Source organism: Trachemys scripta, chromosome 2 (assembly GCF_013100865.1).
Source record: "Trachemys scripta elegans isolate TJP31775 chromosome 2, CAS_Tse_1.0, whole genome shotgun sequence".
Classification (NCBI taxonomy): Eukaryota; Metazoa; Chordata; order Testudines; family Emydidae; genus Trachemys; species Trachemys scripta.
The window spans coordinates 56,306,317-56,332,226 of record NC_048299.1 but is presented as its reverse complement, the minus strand read 5'-3'; the positions used below and the strand labels follow the sequence as shown (position 1 = coordinate 56,332,226).

The following is a 25,910-nucleotide window of genomic DNA, read 5'->3' as shown; positions in this document are numbered from 1 at the left end:
GCTTCGGGCAGCCCCCGTGCCTCTGGACCCTGCGCCCCAGACAGGCACTTCCCCTCCCGGGCTCAGGCGGCGCAGGGTCTGGAGGCACGGGGCTGCCCGAAGCTGGTAGCGCTCGGGCAGCCCGGCTCTTAAGCAGAGCCGAAGAGTCGGGGAGGAGCAGAGCCACCATTTTCCCGGACATGTTCGGCTTTTTTGGCAATTCCCCCCGGACGGGGGTTTGACTGTCGAAAAGCCGGACATGTCCGGGAAAAAGAGGACGTATGGCAACCCTAATTATATTTACACATATCCCAAATAGAACAGGACCTGAAATGCCTAGTTATGTAGGACTTCAAGTTTTCCATTACATTAGTGCTAAAGAAGTCAATGAGAAATCTTTCAAGGATTAAAGAAAAACTAAATGTGAGTTTAAGAAGAAAAATCCGTATGCTGACCTCAGACAAAAACAAACACAGGTAACCTTTTATCTCAGGATGTCAAATGTCTGTCTGTCCCACAGAGCCACATTACAATCTGTTATGTAACAAAAATCACTAACCTTTAAAAAGATCAGCCTATTGCATTATTATTTTTTGTTTTTGCAATGCCAGCAAAAAACAGCAACATGAATACACAACTGGGTAGCATTTAATTTCAACATTGTGAGGGTTTAAATTATTTGTTATTTCACAGCACCCAAAAATATGCTAGACGCTTCACAGAATAAATAAAATGGCATTATCCCTTCATAAGTATCTTACAATCTAGTATGACATGACACAGTGAGGAAATAGCAAACCAATAGGGAGGGACAAGTGCAGGGTAGAGGTTACAGCAGAGATTATTGTAGCTGTTCAATAAAAGCTAGTGTGCAACATGCTTGACCAGAAGCTATTTAAAAAAAAAATCATAAAAAATGTGGCTATGCATTTATGCCAGATATTAGTCTATAATGACACTGCTAGACAAAATCCTCAACTAGTGTTAATTGGTGAAGTTCCGTTGACTTTAATAGAGCTATTGCAATTTACACCAACTGAGGATCTGCCCCATTGAGTTAAAATGAAAACTGCAAATATATCTATTTTAAAGGCAATTTACCTGATGATTTTTTGGGGGGGAGGGTTAAGGGTAGGGAGGGGTATATGTGAACATTTTCCGTCTGAAAATTTCAGCTTTTGTCCATGACCAGCTCTTGTATGAACAAAAGGAAATTTCAGTATGCTGAAACTCCACCTTTATGCTTCCTACTTGCCAATGAAAACAATTTTTTTTAAAATGAACCTCACAGTCTTTAATTTGCAATGCAACTCCCACGATGTAAAATATTTTGTCATAAATAGAGCTTTTATTTTCTTCCACATAAATCCTAGCTTTTCTGATTACGTAAGTGAATCCTAAAAGCCAGGATTAAAAACAAAACAAAAATCCTTCCCACACACACACACATACACACTTTTATTCTGCATAACATACCATACAAACGCAATATAGAGAGCCAAATTCCTTCCACAGTTATACCTATGCAACACCACTGGGTATAACTAAGGGCAGACTGTGGCCAATCTATTCAATTCTGAGTCTTAGCACCGTAGGCAATTTCAGTCTTATGCCTCTCTTGAGCAAAAACCAGCAGTTGTTCTTACTCTGTGAAACTTTGTGACGTGGACAGATGTTCGTTTAGGACTAGGAGGGGATCTCTAAGCTTCTTTTCATTTATAAAAAGCAGATGACTTAAACCAGCTTTTCAGAAGGTTGTGTTCCACATTAGCCCAAAACATTTCAGAGCCCCTAAAATAATTTAATGACAGCTACTAGAGAGGCCCAGATTCCGAGACCCCTACTCAGCCTGAATTCCACCTTATTCTACAAGTAGTCCTACTGCAGTCAATGGGATTTCTAGAGAAGTAAAGTATGATTCAGTGTGACTAAGGGTATCAGAATGTGACCCACCATTTTAATAATTTGAGGGGTGGAAAAGGTGGACGGCTAACTTTCACTTGTGCTTCACTAACTTTCACTTGTGCTTCACTCCTGCAGTAAGACTTGACGATGACTCAGATCTAATTCCCTTAATGCTTTTCTACAGAAGGCCCATCTTCCTCGTTAAATGTGGAATTGTCTTTGTGATGGTGGCTATTCTCCTTCTGTAGGTTACAGGGAGTTGAAGGACACACCATCACACATATTTGAGTTGGTCAGACAAAGACTTTCCATTCATTCGAGGGCAAGTTTAGGTATACAGAGGTACCTGGGAAGTTATTCCCTATATCAACTTTAGGCGCCTTTGCAAGCAGATAGTAAATGTGAACAAAAAACAAACAAAATATAGGGCCATCAAGTGATTAAAAGAATTAATCACGATTAATCACGTGATAAAAAAAATAATCACAATTAATCACGTAATAATAGAATAACATTTATTTAAATACTTTGGGATGTTTTCTACATTTTCAAATATGCTGATTTCAATTACAACACAGAATACAAAGTGTACAGTGCTCACTTTATATTTATTTTTATTACAAATATTTGCACTGTAAAAAACAAAAGAAAATATTTTTCAATTCACCTAATTCAAGTACTGTAGTGCAATCTCTTTATTATGAAAGTTGAACTTACAAATGTAGAATTATGTACAAAAAAACCCTATTCAAAAATAAAACAATGTATAACTTTAGAGTCTACAAGTCCACTCAGTCTTACTTCAGCCAATCGCTCAGACAAACAAGTTTGGTTACAATTTGCCGGAGACAATGCTGCCCACTTCTTGTTTACAATATCTCCTGAAAGTGAGAACAGGAGTTTGCATGGCACTGTTGTAGCAGGCGTCACAAGATATTTACGTGCCAGATGCGCTAAAGATTCATATGTCCCTTCATGCTTCAACCACCATTCCAGAGGATATGCATCCATGCTGATGATGTGTTCTGCTCGATAACAATCCAAAGCAGAACAGACCAACGCTGATCAAGGGGCCCATAAAAGCGGCCGCCCAGCCAGGCAGCGGTACAGCTGCGAGCAGCGGCAGCCAACAGGGCGGCTAACAGGGGAGTTTGAGAGGGAGTTCTCATTGGAGGAGAAGGTACCTGTATTTGCATCTGTCCTGGGTGTTCCTGGGTGTTCTTGTGTGTTTGTTTGTTTTGGTTTGTAGGGGCCGGCAGGGGCTGGGTGCTGGGACGGACGCCGAGGCCTGAGCAGGGGGCGGGGCTTGGCTGATCAAGGGGCCCATAAAAGCGGCCGCCCAGCCAGGCAGCCAACAGGGCGGCTAACAGGGGAGTTTGAGAGGGAGTTTGCAGGGGGAGGCAGGAGGGCGGGGCGTGTCGTGTGCTCCGTGGCCCCAGGTGCTGTGGGCAGAAACTGCAGCAGCCATGAGCCAAGCAGCAGCAGCAGACAGAATGCAGATGGCTGCATGTGGAAGCTGTGGTATGTATATAGTCCTAGCAGGAGACCCGGAACAAAGGTATGTGTGTATGAAGTGTCGCCTTATAGTGTTACTGGAGGAAAAGATTAAGGGGCTGGAGATGCAGGTAGAGACCCTGGTGGAGTTTAGGCGGGGGTTTGAGCAGCTGATGGAGGATGGGCAAGGCGGGGCTGAAGAGGAAGGCTCTAGGGTGCAGGAGGAGGCAGTAGTAGATGACAGCGAGAGGGGAATGGAAGGAGGAGATCCAGGGAAGTGGAGGCATGTGACTGTGAGAAGTAGGCCAAGGAAAAGGAGGGCCAGTGAGGGGGGAATAGAACTCAGGAATAGGTTTGAGTGTTTGGAGAACGAGGTAGAGGGGCAGCAGGTGATGACTGAAGGTGGGAGGGTGAGGAAGAAGAGAAGAGCGGCTAGTCCGAGAGAGAGGGGGGAGGAGTTGATGGAGACAGCACCAATTATGGGCCACCAGAGGATACAGGAAGGCATAAGGGGGAGCATAAGGGAAGATAGGAGCAGACACAGGTCAGGACTAGAGGGATCGGAGACTAGATTACTAGATCGCACTGTTGCCAGGCGACGGCAGGTGTATGTAATTGGAGACTCTTTACTGAGGAGATTGGACAGGCCTGTGACCAGGGCGGACCCGGAGAACAGAAGGGTGTGCTGTCTACCGGGTGCAAAGATACGCGATGTGGACCTGCGGTTGAAAAGGATCCTGAAAGGAGCAGGTAAGAACCCCTTGATAATCCTTCATGTGGGAACGAATGACACGGCTAGGTTCTCGTTAGAGAGAATCAAGGGAGATTATGCCAGGCTGGGGAAGACTCTCAAGGAGATAGAGGCTCAGGTTATCTTTAGTGGGATTCTGCCTGTTCCGAGGGAAGGGCACCAAAGGGCTGATAGGATTGCGAGGATAAATAGTTGGCTAAGGGAGTGGTGCTATAAGGAGGGCTTTGGGATGTATGGCCACTGGGAGGCTTTCGGGGACAGACACCTGTTCTCGCGGGATGGGCTTCACCTGAGTAGGGAAGGAAATAGACTTCTGGGAGGGAGGCTGGCTCATCTTATCAAAAGAGCTTTAAACTAGGAAGTTTGGGGAGATGGTTGGGAGATGCACAGTTAATCTCCACGCCAGTTTCCGGTATTGAAAAGCTGAGTGTAATAAGAGGAGACATAGCCGGGGAAATGAGATTGGACATAGGAGGGACAGGGGGGACGAACACAAAGAGGAGCGCAACATACAGTGCTAGTAATGGGAGACAGGCTAAACGACATATATTAGGCTGTTTGTACACCAATGCGAGAAGCCTAGGTAATAAAATGGAGGAATTGGAGCTCTTGGTCCGAGAATTGAAACCGGATATCGTAGGAATAACTGAAACATGGTGGAATGGCAGTCACGACTGGAACACAGGTATGGAGGGGTATGCGCTGTTTAGGAAAGACCGGGATAAAGGTAAAGGGGGGGGGGTGGCATTGTATGTCAATAGTGAAATAAGCTGTAAAGAAATAATAGTGGATGGAATAGATAATACAGAGTCCGTCTGGGCAATACTCAAGCTGGGTAAAAGTACTACTAGAGCCTCTCCGGGGATAGTGCTTGGGGTGTGCTATAGACCGCCGGGATCGACCCAGGATATGGATAAGGAATTGTTTAATGTATTAAGGGAGGTAAATACTAATAGAAACTGTGTAATTATGGGGGACTTTAACTTCCCGGATATAGATTGGGGAACAAACGCTAGTAGCAATAATAGGGCTCAGATGTTCCTAGATGTGCTTGCGGATCAATTCCTTTATCAAGTGGTAGCTGAGCCGACGAGGGGGGAGGCCATTTTAGATTTGATTCTGGTAAGTAGTGAGGACCTTGTTGAGGAAGTGGTAGTGGGGGACAACTTGGGCTCCAGTGATCATGAGCTAATTCGCTTTAAACTAAATGGAAAGAGTACCAGAATTAAGTCAAAGACTAGGGTTTATAATTTTAAAAAGGCCAATTTTAACAAATTAAGGGGACTGGTAAGGGAAGTGGATTGGGCAAACGTATTAAGGGACCTAAAGGCAGAAGAAGCCTGGGATTACTTTAAGTTAAAGATGCAAGAGCTGTCAGAGGCCTGTATCCCCAAAAAGGGAAAAAGATTACTAAGCAAGAGACTTAGACCGAGCTGGATGAGCGACCGGCTGAAAGGGGCGATTAGGAAAAAACAGAAAGCGTACAAAGAGTGGAAGAGGGGAGGGATCAGTAAGGAAACTTACCTTAGCGAAGTCAGAGAATGTAGAGATAGAGTGAGAAAGGCCAAAGGCCGGGAAGAGTTGGACTTAGCGAGGGGAATTAAAAGTAATAGTAAGAGGTTTTACAGCCATATAAATAGGAAGAAAGCAAAGAAAGAAGAAGTGGGACCGCTGAAGACTATAGCCGGAGAGGAGATTAAAGATAATCTAGGCATGGCGCAATATCTCAATGAATATTTTGCATCGGTGTTTAATGAGGCCAATGAAGGTATTAGGGATACTAGCACCGTTACAGAGGGGCATACGGGATGGGGGATTACCGCATCCGAGGTAGAAACAAAACTAGAACGCCTTAATGGGACTAAGTCGGGTGGACCAGACGATCTTCATCCGAGAATATTGAAGGAATTGGCGCGGGAAATAGCAGGCCCATTAGCGACTATATTTAATGAATCTGTAAACTCGGGGGTAGTCTCGTTAGACTGGAGAATAGCCAATGTGGTTCCTATTTTCAAGAAAGGGAAAAAAAGTGACCCGGGTAACTATAGGCCTGTTAGTTTAACATCAGTAGTGTGCAAGGTGCTGGAGAAGATTCTGAAAGAGAAACTAGTTGAGGACCTTGAGGTTAATGGCAAATGCGATAAATTACAGCATGGTTTTACGAAGGGCAGATCGTGCCAAACGAATCTGATCTCCTTCTTTGAGAAAGTAACGGACTTATTAGATAAGGGAAATGCGGTGGACCTAATTTACCTGGATTTCAGTAAAGCGTTTGATACAGTACCCCATGAGGAACTATTGGTTAAAATGAAAAACATGGGGATCGATATGAAAATCCAGAGGTGGATAGGGAATTGGTTAATGGGGAGAATGCAGCGGGTCGTATTAAAGGGTGAATTGTCGGGTTGGAGGGAGGTTACTAGTGGAGTGCCTCAAGGTTCGGTTTTGGGACCCATCTTATTTAATCTATTTATAACTGACCTCGGGACAGATTGCAAGAGTGGGCTGATAAAGTTTGCGGATGATACGAAGGTGGGAGGAGTTGCAAACTCGGAGGAGGATAGGGATACTCTGCAGGGAGACTTGAATGAGCTTGTGAATTGGAGTATTAGAAATAGGATGAAATTTAATAGTAAAAAGTGTAAGGTTATGCACTTGGGGACGAATAATAACAATTTTAGTTACAAGATGGGGACGCATTGGTTAGAAGTAACGGAAGAGGAGAAGGACCTAGGGGTCCTTGTGGACCGCAGGATGACTATGAGTCGGCAATGTGACGTGGCGGTGAAAAAAGCCAATGCGGTCTTGGGATGTATTAGGCGAGGTATATCTAGTAGAGATAGGGAGGTCCTGCTTCCGTTGTATAAGGCACTGGTGAGACCTCATTTGGAGTACTGTGTGCAGTTCTGGTCTCCAATGTTTAAAAAAGATGAACTCAAACTGGAACGGGTGCAGAGAAGGGCGACTAAGATGATCAGAGGAATGGAAAACCTGTCGTATGAAAAGAGATTAGAGGAGCTTGGGTTGTTTAGTCTGACAAAGCGAAGGCTGAGGGGGGATATGATTGCTATCTTTAAATATATCAGAGGGGTTAATACAAGGGAGGGAGAGGAATTATTCCAGTTTAGTACTAATGTGGACACGAGAACGAATGGATACAAACTGGCCGGGGGGAAGTTTAGGCTAGAAATTAGACGAAGGTTTCTGACCATCAGAGGGGTGAAATATTGGAACGGCCTTCCGAGGGAAACGGTGGGGGCGACGGACCTGTCTGGTTTTAAGATTAAGTTGGATAAGTTTATGGAGGGAATGGTTTAATGATAAAACATAGTAGTCAAGGAAAACCAAGCAATGGTACATGAACAACATAATGGCCAACAAGGGTCAGGCTAGAGACTCTTGCCTATATGCTCGGGGTATTACTGATCGCCATATTTGGGGTCGGGAAGGAATTTTCCTCCAGGGTAGATTGGCCGAGCCTCTGGAGGTTTTTCGCCTTCCTCCGCAGCATGGGGCAGGGATCACTAGCAGGAGGGTCTCAGCCGATTGAAGTCACTAAAACACAGGACTGGGGACTTCAACGGTAGAGTACAGGGAAGGGTCTTGCGGCCTGCGGCATGCAGGGGGTCAGACCAGATGATCATAATGGTCCCTTCTGACCTTAATGTCTATGAGTCTATGAGTCTATGAGCATGTTCATTTTCATCATCTGAGTCAGATGCCACTAGCAGAAGGCTGATTTTCTTTTTTGGTGGTTCGGGTTCTGTAGTTTCCACATCTGAGTGTTGCTCTTTTAAGACTTCTGAAAGCATGCTGCACACCTCGTCTCTCTCAGATTTTGGAAGGCACTTCAGATTCTTAAACCTTGGGAGTGCTGTAGCTATTTTTAAAAATCTTACATTGGTACCTTCTTTGCGTTTTGTCTTAAAACGAACAACATGTGCTGGGTCATCATCCAAGACTGATATAACATGAAATATATGGCAGAATGTGGGTAAAACAGAACAGGAGACATACAATTCTCCCCCAAAGGAATTCAGTCTCAAATTTAATTAATGCATTTTGTTTTTAACGAGCATCATCAGCGTGGAAGCATGTTCCCTGAAATGGTGGCTGAAGCATGAAGGGGCATATGAATATTTAGCATATCTGGGACGTAAATACTTTGCAACACTGGCTACAAAAGTGCCATGCGAACGCCTGTTCTCACTTTCAGGTGACACTGTAAATAAGAAGCAGACAGAAGTATCTCCTGTAAATGTAAACAAACTTGTTCAGCTAATTACTAAGACAAACAAGAAGTAGGACTGAGTGGACTTGTAGGCACTAAAATTTTACATTGTTTTGTTTTTTGGGTGTAGTTATCTAACAAAAATAATCTACATTTGTAAATTCAACTTTCATGATAAAGAGATTGCACTACAGTACTTGTATGTGGTGAATTGAAAAATATTATTTCTTTTGTTTATCATTTTTACAGTGCAAATATTGGTTATCAAAAATAATAATATAAAGAGAGCACTGTACACTTTTTATTCTGTGCTGTAATAGAAATCAATGTACTTGAAAATGTAGAAAAACATCCAAAATATTTAATACATTTAAATTGGTATTCTATTGTATGACCGTGCAATTAATTGTGATTAATTTTTTTAATTGCAATTAATTTTTGAGTTAATTGCATGAGTTAACTGTGATTAATCGACAGCCCTACAAAAAAAACAAAACCAAACAAATCTACAATCTAGGAATTTTAGCTCATAAATGTATTGTATGGGTTCATAAGTAATACAGATTATGTATCCTCAAAGGAAGATTATTTTTATAGGAGAATCTAAATTTAGAAGATAAAGGAAGAACACAAAACAGACAAGACCAGAAAAAAAGAAGTAGCAATTTTAAGGTTATAGTGACAAATTCTGCAGTCTCTGGTGAGAGTTTTCCTTAGTCAGGGACCACAGAATTTGGCCAACAGGAACTAGTAAATGAAGGGACATATTAGAACATCTAGTTTATCTCCTGCCAGGGCAGGTGTTCCCTATGGTGCACTGTCTACTGCTTTGTCCAATCTAGTTTTCCACCATTCCTCTCAAAAGTCTTTTTTACAACTTCAGGGCCGCCATCCACATTACAAAAATAATCCTGTTTGAACATGACTGTGAAACATGGCTGTGGCCCAAATGCATTATAGAAATGTTTCTTCTGGCCTGTGTGAAATACTCCCCACCCAATTAGATTATAAACCTGTTAAGGAACAGTGTTTAAACTCAGGTAACACCCTAGGTTAAAATTTCGCAGTATAGATATAAGAATTATGGTTTGGTCTATTCAGTAAAGAAGAAATATTATTGTAACAAAGTTGAGTCCCAGCAATATTTCACAGCTGTGCTTAAACAAGTTTGTTTTAGTATCATAGATAGGGCCTAACAGATATCACCATAAGAAAGTCTCTTCCATATATTCAGTCTAAATCTTCTCTTTCTTCATTTCACTACTCCAAGTTATACCCTCATGTTACAGTACTAGAAATTATGAGTCCTGCAAAATAAACAGGCATAAAACATGTCATTCAGATTCTTGCATGAAAATGGGAAAAATAAAATAGGTTTATTGATGCATCTGCTAAGGGCAGCACAACTTACATTGGACACTCTTCTCTTTGTTCTGACAGAACATGTGTGAGAATATAGCTGTGGGAGATGATTTCATATCACTGCTTCTCCCAAAAATGGTCAGTGTTTAACCTAGGTCTATGACAATGAGTTTCTATTATGCACTTTTTAAAATCTACTGTTACACTGGGTTTCATTCTAGTTGTCCCATCAGTAAAATCTTCCTCCCATTTCTTCACCAGATAAAAGAGACGTAAATGTTATAAGCATTGTATCTAAACAGAAGTCTAACTTTGCAGAGTTTATCCAGTATATTTATAAGGAATAGCATCTCACAGTTTATAACATTTATTCTCTATTTTTCATCTCTGATCCATGACCCTTGCACTGACAGCCAACATAATTCAACAATACCATTTATTTGGGAAGTACGGATTGCAATATTTTGCAGATAAAGTTGTGTTAATTTGGAAATATATGGCTTTTCTGAGAGAATAAAGGCATATTTTATAACTGTGACAGACCATAAACTGAGAGGCAAGGTTCAGTAAGAGAGTGGTGCACCACTTCATTGGGATGCACAGCAGAGGCATATAGTATTTTCAATTTTCATTCAATTGTGTTATCTCAGACATGGTCTGAAACAGTAAAGTAAAATGCAAGTTACTGTATTTTTACAGTTACTTGGATTACTTATTAAATATAATACCTATGAAAAAGTCTGTGCATATAAGTGCACATAATCCATTTAATGATTTATGAACTTGAAGTGCACAATAAAGCTGAAGCGTACATAATGGTTTAGATTTTCAAAGGGAGCAAAAAGAAATAGGTGCTAATTCCCACTGAAAGTCAATGGGACTTGGAAGCCTAACTCCCTTAGGCCCCTTTGAAAGTCTCACATGATGTCCCAAGCTTCACAACAAGCAACACACACTTTAGCAAAGTGCAACTTTTGAATATGCACATGTGCCAGTGAGGTGAGGAAACATGTCACCTGCGTGAGTTGCATATGAAAATTGTGTAGAAAAAGGAGCAGTTCCCTTTTCCTCTAAGGTATCAACATCCCTTTGGTACTATTGTTTTGCAGGTTGGGGTTGAGACATTGCTACCAGGAAAGAATGTAGCAGGGGTTGCAGCTCTTGCTCCAAAGAGCGTGCACCACTTGGAAACTCATGGACTTTCCCACTGAAGACTTCACTGGAAATTAATGCTATTCAGACCAGTATTAATCTCTAATACATGATGTCTATCCCCTTGTGAAAACAGGGGTAGAGTGGATAGCTGTGGGACAGAGATGAATTGAAACATGGCCACTGAGCTAGCCAGGTGTTTGGGGCTGAAGGAATAGGAAGATGGCTGGGGAGCAGTCTAGAGGGACAGGCATTCCAAGCTATGCTCCAGGATCCACAAGGTTGGGGTCATCCATACAGAACCTTCTTGAGTGTTCATGATTAGAAGATCTACAACTACTGCTCCCATCCATGAAGCCACTAGATTCTCCCCCTTCCTTCTGGACGAGGTAATTTCTGGGGTGTCGTGTGGCTTCTAAGTAGGTATATTTTGTATTATCTTTTCCCTTTCTGGGTAGTTTTCATCATGGGATCACATGGTCATATGATATGGCATGGTTTAGATTGTATGTGGGAAAAGAACTATATTACAACAATACTACTGAAATTTTAAATTGCATGAGAGTCAGGAAATTCAATGAGGGTTTTTACAACAACCCTATTACTGTACAGTCTTTTATTCTAACACAATATACTCCAGCATTCTCACTCTAGCACTTATGTGCATTAAATTTACACTACAGAAAAAAGCAAAAAATCTTGTATCCAAAAATATCCTAAATGTCTTTTTTGTTGTTGGGCGCATGAACTAGTAAGTCACTTTGTAACAATTTTTTTAGATAGTCAACATTATGGACCAAACAATGTTTTGGTATTTAATTTAATGAGGTGGGTTTCATTCTTCCAATTCTGGGATAATTCAAGCAACAGAATTATAACCTGTCTTTTGAGAGTTTCTGGAACTTAACCTGCATATTTCCAAGTGCAAAACTCCATTCTTGACATTAACTTGGTGGATCAGGATGGAAACAGCTAACAAATAAAAATGAAACAAAACACTGCAAAAAGTTTTCACCTTCACCTCCATGTCACTGTTGTGAAACTCAGTGACAGCCCTAATCCTGAGTTAATGGGCATAGCTGCCAATTTTTAGCTATACCCATAGGAACATTGCAGTTATACTTCTACAAATAGTTTTATAGATGAAAGATAGTTAGTTTCATTCTTCTAAATAATAATTACAGCCATTGCCTCACAGACTGGATTGAAGCGTCCCTGAATTTAGTTTAGATTTAATACAGTAGCAATGCTTTAGATAACCAAACCTGGACGCAGTTGGATTGAAACCTCTCCCGGTGTTACTTGTGTATTTGCCTTGTGGTCGCTGGGTATTGTTACACGAATGGTGGGATTTTCTATAAATTCTGATTGGCAGCCTTTTTTCATTAAATTAAAAACCATGTCACATCGTCCCTTCTGTGTTGCTCCTGCCATGAAATCCTGGTTGAAAAGAGGCAAAAAGTACAAGCCATTTTAAGTTAGAAAATACATAATCTTCAAAGGAAACCAAGTTACCAAATAACAAGTGTTTCAAACAATAGAACATGCTACTATAATTGCAAAGACTGTTGTGCAAGGCCATGGAAACCACATGTTTTTAATAAGAACAATAACAAGAAAATATTTAAAATAGAAGTTAAAGAAAAATAATTTTAGATTTAAAGGACAAAACTTTTTGAATAGAGAGAGGATTTTGCACTTTTAGAACAAGCTGCCTTTGGAAAAAGAATGGTATGCACTGTCATTATGTCACTGTAAAATTGTTTGTGCTACGTTCACTAAAGCAGTTCCACCAAAGTAGTGTGAGCCACACTTACTATTTTACTTCAAAATGTACTGCTCATTTCTCAGAAAAAGTCTACTAGAAATTTTGTTTAAGACAATATTTTCAAAATTAGGACCAATATCTATAGTTAAGTTGCTCAACAAGTGGCCAGATTTTCAAGTGTGCTGGAAACTCAGCAGCTCCCACTGAGGCCAGTGGGAACTGCCAGATTTTTGAAAGTCTTTTGTAGGGGGCATGAAGGGTTATTTGAGTGTTTGGTGAGGAGGAAGCCTACTACATCTTCCTAGCAATTGCACAACTGCGTATGAGCTGTACTGTGCTCAAAACAGAGGTGAAGTTCTATGACCCATGCAATACAGGATGACAGACTATATGATTTAATGGTCCCTTCTGGTCCATTAAAAATCTACAAGCTGATGAGCCCATCTGTTCCCCCTATATAAGCCATAAGAGACAGTTATGCCAGTATCCTCTTGTTTTGTGGTTGCCTGTGTATGGGGCAGGAAATGTTTTAAATAGAGCTGTCGATTAATCACAGTTAACTCATGCGATCAACTCAACAAAATTAATCACGATTAATCACAGTTTTAATTGCACTTTAATAGAATACCAATTTAAATGTATTAAATATTTTTCTACATTTTCAAATACAACAGATTACAAAGTGTACAGTGCTCACTTTATATTTATTTTTGATTATGAGCATTTGTACTGTAAAAAAAGAAATAGTATTTTTCAATTTACCTCATACAAGTACTATAATGCAATCTCTTTATCATGAAAGTAGAACTTACAAATGTAGAATTATGTACAAAATATAACTACACTCAAAAACAAAGCTATGTAAAACTTTAGAGCGGGCAAGTATACTCAGTCCTACTTCTTATTCAGCCAATCGCTAAGACAAACAAGTTTGTTTACATTTACAGGAGATAATGCTGCTGGCTCCTTATTTACAATGTCACCTGAAATTGAGAACAAGCATTCACATGGCACTTTTGTAGCCGGCATTGCCAGGTATTTACGTGCCAGATATGCTAAACATTCATATGCCTCTTCATGCTTTGGCCACCATTCCAGAGGACATGCTTCCATGCTGATGATGCTTTTTAAAAAAATAATGTGTAAAATTTGTGACTAAACAACTTGGGGAGAATCGTATGTCTCCCAGTCTGTTCTACCCACATTTTGCCATATATTTCATGTTATAGCAGTCTTGGATGATGACCCAGCACATGTTGTTCATTTTAAGAACACTTTCACTGTAGATTTGACAAAACACAAAAATGTGAGATTTCTAAAGATAGTCACAGCACTCGACCCAAAGTTTAAAAGCTGAAGTGCCTTCCAAAATCTGAGAGGGACGAGGTGTGGAACATGCCTTCAGAAGTCTTAAAAGAACAACACTCTGATGCAGAAACTACAGGGACTGAGTGGACTTGCAGGCTCTAAAGTTTTACATTGTTTTGTTTTTGAATGCAGTTATATTTTGTACATAATTCTACATATATAAGTTCAATTTTCATGATAAACCAGATTGCACTACAGTACTTGTATTAGGTAAACTGAAAATACTATTTCTTTTTCTTTTTTTCTGTACAGTGCACATATTCATAATCAAAAATAAATATAAGGTGAGCACTGTACACTTTGTATTCAGTGTTGTAATTGAAATAAATATATTTGAAAATGTAGAAAACTTCAAAAAATATTTAAATAAATGGTATTTCATTATTGTTCAATTGCGCGATTAATCCCATATTTACTTCTTTTAATCTCGACAGACGTAGTTTTAAATTGTCAAAATACTGGGAGATGTGGATGACAGCAAAAGGGAGTTTTTGTAAAGGAGCTCTCCCTTGTATATAGCTCCAAAACTTTTAGACAGAGGTGGGTTTGGGTTTGTTTCCCCCGCTCCCCAATTCCACAATCTTAGGGATGGCTCGAGTGTCAGACTAAGCAAACTATAGAATAGGGGTCGGCAACCTACGCACGCGTGCCAAAGGTGGCACGCGAGCCGATTTTTAATGGCACACCGAGGTCCCGGCCGCCGGCCCCGCTCAGCCCGCTGCCGGCCTGGGTGAAGGGAATCCCAGGCCGGTAGCGGGCTGAGCGGAGTCGGCGGCTGAGACCCCAGCTGGCAGGATCCACTGGCCAGAACTCCAGACCGGCAGCGGGCTGAGCGGGGCCCTGGCCCTGCTCAGCCCGCTGCCAGCCCAGGGTTGTGGACGCCAGTCCCCCTCAGCCCGCTGCTGGCCTGGATGAATGGAACCCCGAGCTGGCAGTGTGGAGCCAGCGGCTGGAACCCTAACTGGCAGGAGCCGGTGGGACTCCGGCTGGCAAGGGGCCGGCAGCCAGAACCTAGAAGTGAAAGTAAGGCGGAGCATGCACGCTCGGAGCCAGCCGATGCTGGGGCGCTCCACTGTGGGTGGAGGCCCGGCGCGTGGCGCACTCCCAGCTGGGGTCCTGCTGGCTGCCGGAACTCTCCTGCAGGCTGGTGCCGGCGGCCCCGTGCACCGGACTAAGCAGCAGGCAGTCAGGCAAGTGAAAGGGGCCGGCAGGAGGTGGCCACATCCCAGCCTGTCCTGCTGCCCCTCTCTCGCCACTGTGGCTGGATACCAGGGCACTGCAGGCACGTGCCGTCCCTGCAGAGTGCACAGCTGCGGCCCCTGGGGAAGAAGGGGAAGGGAGCGGCAGGCCAGGGGGTCTTCTGCTGTCACCCCCCATTTGCCTGCAGATGCAGTGCCCACACACAGCTGGCCCACATCTCTGTTGGCAGGAACAGGAACAGCGTGGGCAGGGACCCATCCACCATCCAGGTAACCCTGCTGCAACTGGGACTGTCCCAGGCCATCCCCAAGCCTCCACATCCCCAGGACTTCCCCCCTACACACACACCCCAACCTTCTGCCCTGAGCCCCTCATGCCACCCAACCCTGACTCCTGCACCCCCCCATGCTCCCAGCCCTGACTCCTGCATCATCCACATCCCCACCCCCTGCCCTGAACCCCCGCACCCCAACCCCCTTGCCCTGAGTGCTCCCCCCCACACCCACACATCCCCAGCCCCTGATCTCCTCCCCCCAAGGGAGGTGCAATATGACAGTACCTGTAAGCAATTTAAGTTACTTTCACCCCTGCTGGAACCCCAGACCAGCAGTGGACTGAGCGGAGCTGGAGGTGGGCTGAGTGGCTCATCCCGCTGCTGGTCTGGGGTTCTGGCCACCGGCCCCGCTCAGCCCACTGCCAGCCTGGGGCACTGGCAGCCAGCCTGGGGCTCTGCTCCTGGCCTCGACCCAGCGCTCTTCAGTCACCCCCTGCTGTAGCCCACATTGGAAAACTCAGCAAGGAAAAGCGAGGGCAAGGATCACACTAAACTGATAAGATCTGCATTTTAATTTTATTTTAAATGAAGCTTCTTAAATATTTTAAAAACCTTATTTACTTTAAATACAACAATAGTTTATTTATATCATATAGATTTAAAGAGAGAGACCTTCTAAAAAAGTTAAAATGTATTACTGGCACGCGAAACCTTAAATTAGAGTGAACTTGACATACCACTTCTGAAAGGTTGCCTACCCATGCTATAGAATGAGATGATCTTTCATGGAACCTTACTCCATTAACTTCTGAGGCCACAGATTTTTTAATGGGTTACTTTCACAAAACAGGTGGTTTTCAAAGAACAAATTCAATGTATAAAAACTTTTTTTTTAAATATCAAACATTAATTTTTGTTTTATTAACAAAGAAATTCAGGCTTCGTTTGCTGAACTTCATAAAATACTCCCATAGTAGCACACACTGTTAACAAAGAAATGCAGAAAACATAAAATGGGAAAGAAAAAGAAAAAGTGTGGTTGCAAAAAAAATTCTCCTACACAAAGAGTTTTGAAAGATGGTTTTAACAGGCACAGACAAAATTTAATAATTAGTTTTGATGCCAGAAAGTTTTTCATTTAGTAATATGAGAGCTAGTTGAATAGTTTCAATTTGTGTGTGTTTACATGCAAATAATATAGCAAATTATCATTTCTGGGGTATGTTAATTGTAGTTTGTGAGTATGGATGCCACCAGTTATTTATGAAAGGGTCGACAAATACAGAACATTTAGTGAATTTTAAACAGGAATGATGATTCATCTAAAATATTCATACGAAAGTGTTATTCATTATTTGCTAGTCACTATCTGAATTCTCTTCAGCAAAAGAATAAAACAAGACAATCATTGAACCGGGGAGTAGAAACAATAACATCCAACTACACATGGCAATGAGAAATAGCACAAGGGTAAAAGACATTGGCCTGTTCTACATTTAAAATGTAGGTTACATTGCTATGTTGGTCAGGGGTGTGAAAAATCCACTCGAGTGCCGTTGCTATACTGACCTAACCCCCAGTCTACACGCAGCTACGTCAATAGAAAAATATTCCCATTAACCTAGCTGCCATTGTTTAGGGAGGTGGTGTTCATACAGTGATGTGTTATGGCGGCAAAGCTACAGCACTGTACCTATGCCAGTATAGTCCCTAAAGTGTACACATACTCATAGTGACAGAGAAAGGGTGACGTTTGTTCACAAACTACTTGATGAACACTTGGGGATAACAAATACACTTGTAGAAGTTGCAGTCAGTGCATAAATAGAAAGAGAGAAATAGCACCATCAGTTCTAATTAACAGCTTTAAAACAATCAAATTAGCAATGTTTGTAGTGTATTGAAGAAATATAAAAATATACACTTTAAAATTGCATATACAAAATGGAAAGTTTAAAAATGATTTTGTAACAAAACAATATGGAAAAATACACAAAGATTGAATGCAATAATGTAGTATTTTAACTGATCCACCATTCAGCCTCTAAAATTATGCTGGCATGAAGGGGAGAGAGAGAAACCCATTGGCTGCAATGTGAGCATCAAAATAAACGAACCCTTGTGAAGTCAGCAGATGACATCTTACCCTATTACTAATTGCCTAAAAGTGCCCTTAAAAGTTTTTGTGAACTTCTAATTGCCAGTAAACAATCTTGCAAAGGAAAAAAAATAAAATAAAAACCTACAAATCACCCTTAACACTCTTCAGAGACATGAAAACTCATAACTGAGTATATACAAATTGAAATTAACTGGTTGTTTGTCACAAACAGAAACCTCACTGTTTTCAGTACAGTACTGATTTCAGAATAATTCAATTAATCACAAAAGCATTACAATCCCTGGCAAGTCACAAAACTGAAGGTTTCTTGTGTCAAAAATAGCAAAGCATCAGTTTTCCATATGTGACAAAGGAAATTATGTCTGATGAAATCAAATTGACTCCAAGAAATTCAAAACCAAAACATTACTAGTAAAGTAACTTGCTGAAATGTAATAAGAGGAGGTTACTCACCCTGTGCAGTAACTGACGTTCTTCGAGATGAGTGTCCCTGTGGGTGCTCCACTCTAGGTGTTGGTGCGTCCTTGCGCCTTCACTCGGAGACTTTTCATAGCAGTACTCATATTGGCCACACATGCGCAGAGGCTGCCCCCCGCAGTGAGTCTAGGATAATAGTGCGCATGCGTGGCCAATCTCCTCAGTTCCTTCTCTACAACGGAGACTACCCCAACTCCGAAGTAGAGGGGAGGAGGGTGGGTAGTGGAGCACCCACAGGGACACTCATCTTGAAGAACGTCAGTTACTGCACAGGGTGAGTAACCTCCTCTTCTTCGAGAGAGATGTCCCTGTGGGTGCTCCACTCTAGGTGACTTAAAAGCCGTGTATCTTAAGGAGGTAGGGACTTCGGATCTGATAGGAACGCCATTGATAGTACAGCCCTGCCCAAACGTATATCAGATAGAGGGCCTTGAGTAAGGGCATAGTGTTTAACAAAAGTGTGCTCAGAGGACCAGGTAGCTGCTTTACAGATATCAGCCAGGGGAACTTTGCGTAAGAATGCTACAGAGGCAGCCATAGATCTAGTGGAGTGTGTTCTGATGCCGTCTGGAGGTGTAACTTTCTTCATCTGATAGCACAACCGGATGCACTGAGAAATCCAGTTCGAAAGTCTCTGGGTAGAAATAGGTGTAACTCTGGAACGCTCCGCGATGGAAAAAAAAGTCTGGAAGAATTTCTAAAAGGTTTGGTTCTATCCAAATAGAAGGACAAGGCCCTGCGTACATCTAGTGTATGCATTGAGGCTTCGAACGAGTTCGTATGTGGCTTCGGGAAAAAGGTTGGTAAGTGAATCGGCTCATTAATGTGGAACGAGGAGTGTACTTTAGGAAGAAAATTGGGGTGTAACCTGAGGGTAACCTTGTCTTTGAAAAATATCGTATATGGTGGGTCTGCCATAAGAGCTGCTATTTCTCCTGCCCGCCTGGCAGAGGTAATTGCCACTAAAAATGCTGTTTTCATCGAAAGGTGTAAAAGGGAACACGTGGCTAGGGGTTCAAATGGTTGTTGGGTTAGGCAAGAGAGAACTAGATGAAGGTCCCACGGGGTGGTGGGTGGTTTTATGTCTGGGTATAGGGTTTGGAGTCCCTTGAGGAAGCACTTGGTGATAGGATGAGCAAATACGGAAGTACCCTCAATTTTGTCATGAAAAGTTGTAATAGCAGCTAAATGGACCCTGATGGAACTGGAAGAAAGGCCGGATTGCTTAAGGTCCAATAGGTAGTCAAGTATGAGCGGAAGAGGTGCTGACGTGGGACTAAGTTGTTTAGTTGAACACCAGTGTGTGAATCGTTTCCACTTACATAGATAGGTGGTGCGAGTAGATTGTGTTCTGCTATGCAGGAGCACTCTTTGAACTTGTTCAGAACAATCTAGTTCATTTTGGGAGAACCATGTAGAAACCATGCTTTGAGGTGGAGCATGGATAAGTTGGGGTGGAGAAAACGGCCGTGTTGTTGCGATAGGAGGTTCGGAATGAGAGGCAAGGGGATTGGTGGTCGAATGGACATTTTGGTGAGAAACGGAAACCAGGGCTGTCTGGGCCATGATGGGGCCATTAGGATCACTTTGGCTCCATCTGTTCGTATTTTTATCAGAACCCTGTTCAGAACCGGTATCGGGGGAAACGCATACAGTTAGTTTTGGTGCCATGGGATCATGAATGCATCTCCCAGGGAATGTTTGCCTAGCCCTGCTCTGGAGCAAAAATTGGGACATTTCTTGTTTTTTGCAGTTGCAAAGAGGTCTATTACTGGGTAGCCCCAAATGCGGAATATGTCGCGAATGATGTGCTCGTTTAATTCCCATTCGTGATCCCACGGGAAACGTCTGCTTAGTTCGTCCGCTGTGGTATTCATCACTCCAGGAAGGTAGGCCGCTGATACCCGGATGTTGTTCGCAATGCACCAGTTCCAGAGTTTCATAGCCTCTGTGCACAGGGACTGGGATCGAGCTCCCCCCTGCCTGTTCACGTAGAACATGCATGCAATATTGTCTGTCATTATGCGTACGTGTTGGTTCTTGATCAGTGGTAGGAATTGACGGCACGCATTGCGAATGGCTCGAAGTTCTAGGACATTTATATGGAGAGAGGTCTCGGTTGAAGACCAAAGCCCCTGGGCTGTGTGGTGAGACATGTGTGCACCCCATCCTGTCAGAGATGCATCGGTCGTCAGTATGAGGGATGGAGCCTGCTGAAGAAAGGGGACTCCAGAGCAGAGGTTGGAGTGAATTGTCCACCACTGTAGAGAATCTTTGACTCGGGCAGGTATGGAGAGAGTCTTGTTTAGAGGGTGCACATTCGGTCTGTACACCGTGGCCAACCACGCTTGGAAGCACCTCATATATAGACGTGCATTTTGAATGACGGAGGTGCACGAGGCCATGTGACCTAGTATTTGTAGGCAGTCCCGGACAGTCACCTGGGGACTGTTGCGAATCCTTGTGGCTAGTTGACTTATAGAATTGAAGCGAGCTGGTGGGAGAGATGCCAACCCCGTCCGGGAGTCGAGGTATGCCCCTATGAACTCCAGATGTTGGGTGGGGTATAATGTGGATTTGTTTTTGTTTACTTGCAGGCCTAAAGATAGGAAACAATCGATGGTAAGCCGTATGGATCGGAGAGCTTCGTCGAACGTTGAAGCTTTGAGGAGGCAATCGTCTAAGTAAGGAAATATTACGACCCCTTGTTTTCTGAGGTAGGCTGTAACTACGGCTAGGATCTTGGAAAAAACACGGGGGGCCGTGGACAGTCCGAAAGGGAGAACCCTGTATTGGAAATGTGTGGAGCCGAGAGTAAAGCGTAGGAATCGTCTGTGGGATGGGTGTATAGTCACATGAAAATAGGCATCCTGTAGGTCGAGGGCTGAAAACTAGTCGCCCTGCTCCAGCGCTGGGATTATAGTGGTGAGAGTGACCATCTTGAACTTTTGCTTTTTGACAAATTTGTTGAGCCACCTGAGGTCGAGGATTGGTCACCATCCCCCATTTTTCTTCTCTGTTAAGAAATAATGGGAGTAAAAACCCTTCCCTCTGTGTCGTTCTGGCACAGTTTCTACTGCTCCCAGTTGAAGGAGATGCTGCACTTCTTGGAAGAGTAGTTGCTCGTGAGATGGGTCCCTGAAGAGGGACGAGGAGGGTGGGTGGGTGGGAGGGAGGGAGGGAGAGGAAGGGGATGGCGTATCCAATTGTAACTACCTCTATGACCCATTTGTCGGATGTAATTTTCTGCCATTGATGAGAGAATGGTCGTAGGCGGTGTCCAAAGATAGGTGTGCCGGCTGAAGTGGGAACGCTGTTTTCTAAACCCTCGACCAATGCTTCAAATCTGCCTATTAGTTGGAGGGGGTTGCAGCGCCCCTGTAGAATTAGGACGACGACGCTGGAATCTTGGTCTTTGGCGTCGTTGTTGCTGTTGTTGTTCCCGTGGTCTATAGGAGTGTTGTGAAAATGTGGGGTAGCGTGGTCGGTGATAAGGTTGATATCTATATTGTCTTCTTCTGGTCGCAGGTGGTTGGAGGCCTAGGGACCGGAGGGTTGCTCTTGCGTCCTTCATCGAATGCAGCATGTCGTTTGTGGTGGAGGCAAAAAGTTTTTCCCCATCGAAGGGAAGATCTTCAATGGTGCTCCGGACCTCTCGAGGGAAGAAGGAGGAAGAGAGCCATGAACCTCGTCGCATGACCACTGCTGTGGCGGTCGACCTTGCTGCAGTGTTAGCTACATTGAGGGCCGCTTGGAGAGTGGTGCGTGATATGGTTTGTCCCTCGGAAACCAGAGCTGTGAATTGTTGTTTCTTCTGTTCTGGGATGTGATCAATAAAATCCATGAATTTATTATAGTTTTTGTGGTCATATTTTACAAGGACTGCGGTATAATTAGCTATGCGAAATTGTAGCATCGAGGATGCATATACTTTACGGCCGAAGAGGTCCAGGCGTTTACTGTCCTTGTTGGCTGGGGTGGAGCGGGCGTACTGTTGTTTGGCCCTCTGGTTTGCTGCGTCCACTACCAATGAGTTTGGCGCTGGACGGGTAAAAAGGAATTCAGAGCCCTTTGAAGGAATAAAGTACTTCCTGTCCGCTTGTTTACAGGTAGGTAGGCTAGTGGCTGGATTTTGCCAGATGGATTTAGCGGGTTCTAAAAGGGCTATGTTGATTGGTAATGCCACTCTAGAGGAAGAAGAGGGCTGCAAAATGTCTGTTAGTTCATACCGTTGTTCAGTGACTTCCTCTAAGTTAATTTTCAAGTCACCTGCAGCTCTTTTAAAGAGGTCTTGGAATTTGGCATAGTCATCCGACGGGGTTGGAGGAAGGGGAAGTAAGGCTTCCTCAAGCGTTACGTCGGACTCTGCTGGAATAGGAGCAGGACTCAGTTGCTCCTGGGAGTGTGACGGTGCTGCCTGGTATCTTATGTCACTGGCAGGTCCGTCACGAGGCAGTGCTAAACCGGTGTTGCGCCTGGTCGAAGTGCCGTAGCGCATGTGTTCTCGGGGGTACGATGCCCATGGTGCCCAACATTGCCAAGGTGGTGGGTAGGGCATAGGTGGTGCCATCCAAGGGTTCACTCCCCATGGGGCAGGATACTGAGGACAGGCTGAGGTAGTTTTTTTGTAACCCCTGTTGATCTGGGTCTGGGAGTCTTGAGAAGGAGAAAAAACTGCCTGTGGATCAGTTTCCTCCTCACTGGAGGAAGGTTGTTCTGATCCTGAATCCAGCATTGGAGAAAAACAGGCATTTATCAGGGGAGACTGCAGAATAGGTGAGATCTGCTGAATTGAAAAGGTGAGGCTCCTGCATGAGGTGAAAGCTGCGGAGGAGGAAGTTGCCCTGAGGGAATATTCCTCTGAGCAGGGGTTTTTCCTTTGATCTCCCTGTCAGCCTGTGCTGCGATTGCCGGTGCCGTGGTAGGTGCCGAGGGGGACAACATCAGCCCGCACAGGGTCAGGCAAGGCTGGAAATGTCGGCACCGTGTTCGTCTCGGTGCCGAACGGTGCCATAAACGAGGCAGGCAACTGAAAGCCTGAAGCCTCGGCACCGGAGCTTCGCGCCGCCGCCACAGCCTGAGGCAGCTTTCGTGCGGTGCCTGAGGAGCCCGGCTCTTCAAAAGTGCTGAGGCGAGGAAACACAGGCAGGGAAACTGTTGACCTGCCTGAGGCACTTCTGTGCCTCACCAACTTCTTTGTTGGAGAGGGCTGCCCCTTTTTTGTAGCTTTCTTCAGTTTTTTTGAAGCAGGGGGGCTGTGGCGGACAGTAGAGCTGGAGTCGGCTCCTGGGTCTGAAACTGACCCGATAGACTTCTGCAGGAGGAGCAGTTTCAGTTTAAGCTCCCTGTCCTTTCGTGCCCTGGAACTGAGTTTGGTACAGTGGGCACATTTTTGGGGAATGTGTGTTTCCCCCAGGCATTTTATACAATGAGAGTGGCCATCGGAGAGCGGAATAGCATCCTTACACGTAGAGCAGCGCTTAAAGCCTGTGGAGACCGGCATGGTAGAAGCGGCTGCGGCTGAGAGAAATTTTTTTTTTTTTTTAACAGATAAAAGAACTAATGAGCTACACTAACAAGAACTGACAACAAACTAACTACTAGAACAGGTAATAGTAACAAAGTGAGGGATTTCCTAACGAGTCTGCTGAGCTCTGTCTCAGGCCGGGGACGGTAGAGAAGGAACTGAGGAGATTGGCCACGCATGCGCACTATTATCCTAGACTCACTGCGGGGGGCAGCCTCTGCGCATGTGTGGCCAGTACGAGTACTGCTATGAAAAGTCTCCGAGTGAAGGCGCAGGGACGCACCAACACCTAGAGTGGAGCACCCACAGGGACATCTCTCGAAGAAGAAGCACAGATATGAAAATGATTTGCTTCTGATATATAATGAGGGTGTTTAATACAAATTACTGATAAGTAATTTTGTATTGCTGAGACCAAAAACTTTTGAACTCCCCAAAGTTACTTTTAGTCTGCCAATGCTGTCTATAAAGTAGATGGAAAGCATACAAAGGTTCACACTTTATTTAAAAATTACTGTAATTTTCCAGATAAAAAAAAGTAACATTTTCTCTTTTCACAACCAAATATATTTCACATGATTTCTCAGGTGCTGTCTCCAAGAATAAGTCAAAATAATTTTTCCCTGTTATTTCTCAATATCTTTCTTTTTCATGTTCTGGAGTTCCTTCATCTGTGTAAGTGTGTTAGAAGCAGCTAAAATAAATAAATACAACAATAAAACAAAGAAATAGCTCACCTCTTGAGAACACCATGCACACTCTGGGCCCAGGGCAAGACACATTGTGCACGTTAGTGTATTTGAAGTGGCACATCTGTTTTCCGCTGTAATGAAATATAAAAACAAACATTAATGATTCATAATGGTATGTGGGAACTCTGTAAAATGCCTAATTTTAAACTCTGATTAAATAAACTACTGTTTAGCAGATTAAGACGGACGATAAAAAGTTTATGAATAAGAGAAGAACAGGATAAAAGACAGGCAAGTAGAGACAGGGCCGGCTCTAGGATTTTTGCCACCCCAAGCAAAAAAATTTTGGCCATCCCCCTTTTTTTCATGCCTCCCTGCCCCCCGCCCTGCCCCGCCCCAACTCTACCGCTTCCGAACCCCTTCCCCAAATCCCCAGCCCCGCCTCCTCCCCTGGGCGTGCCACATTTCCCCCCCGCCATTGCTTCCTGCGGGCCACACCGCAACCTTCTGCCCTTGCTCACCTCCGCTCCGCCTGCTCCCCTGGGCACGCCGCCGCTCCGCTTTTCCCCGCTCCCTTTCAGGCGAGGGAGGGAGGAGAAGTGGAGTAGCGGTGCATTCAGGGGAGCAGGCAGAGCGGAGGTAAGCTAGGGTGGGGGGTGCAGGAAGTAACGGGGGGTAGAGGAACCGCTCCCCACTCCAGCTCACCTCTGTTCCACCACCGCCGCCGCCCCCGGAGCACTCCCCCGCTCGGCTTCTCCTCCCTCCCTTCTTCCCTCCCAGCCTTGCTGCGCGAAACAGCTGTTTCACACGCGGCAACCCTGGGAGGGAGGGGGGAGAAGCGGAGCATCGGCGCGTTCAGGGGAGCAGGCGGAGCGGAGGTGAGCTAGGGTGGGGCGCAGGATGTAACGGGGGATAGAGGAACCGCTCCCCGCTGCAGCTCACCTCCGCTCCACCACCACCACCTCCCCCGAGCACCCGCCGCTCGGCTTCTCCTCCCTTCCAGCCTTGCTGCACGAAACAGCTGTTTTGCGCCCAGCAAGCCTGGGAGGGAGGGGGGAGAAGCGGAGCGGTGGCAGCACGCTCGGGGGAGCAGGCGGAGGCGGAGTGGAGGTAAGCAGAGGCGGCGAGCTGGGGCAGCGGGGGCACTTTTTCCCCATGCCCCAGAGTCGACGCCTATGATGGCCGGCGCCAAAATGCCGCCCCTAGAAATGTGCGGCCCAAGCACCTGCTTGTTTTGCTGGTGCTTGGAGCCGGCCCTGAGTAGAGAGCGCCTATACAAATCTTAATGACTATATTCAGATACTGGAAATATTCTTCCCACCCATCATTACACTGCTTAGCATATCGCTTCATGCCTGTGTTTTTGGAGGGCATGGTGTCAACTCTTACTATTCTCAAACCTTTGATACAGAATATTGACAGTTTGCCTCTGAAAGGAGATCTATTCTTCTTGAGCCTGTCAATCAGCCCTCTCTGAGCATCAACATTAACAGACTCTTTCAGCATATTCAGTCTAAGGCTATGTCTACACTGTACTTTCGTCGTTAAAAAACTTTTGTCGCTCAGGGGTGTGAAAAAAAGTTTTAATGATGAAAAGTGCAGGTGTGG

The 25,910-nt window shown here is 44.3% G+C and overlaps 1 protein-coding gene across 4 annotated transcripts in view; it reads right to left on the bottom strand.

Annotated features, from left to right (window-relative positions):
- The window catches only part of ITGB8 (integrin subunit beta 8), a 70,486-nt gene extending 45,934 nt beyond the window's left edge, over positions 1-24,552 (bottom strand). For 2 of the 4 annotated variants that reach the window (XR_004644445.1, XM_034760589.1), the window contains exons 1-2: positions 24,348-24,551; positions 12,140-12,314 (exon numbers count right to left, since the gene is read on the bottom strand). Coding sequence is in view for 3 of the 4 variants with exons in the window: in XM_034760589.1 (XP_034616480.1) it covers positions 12,140-12,314; positions 24,348-24,392 (220 nt within the window). In the remaining variant the exon portion in view is untranslated. Of the gene's footprint in view, positions 1-12,139; positions 12,315-24,347 lie in introns of all 4 variants that reach the window. The other 2 variants (XM_034760590.1, XM_034760588.1) reach the window with 2 other exon arrangements.
- Positions 24,553-25,910: the final 1,358 nt, after the last annotated feature.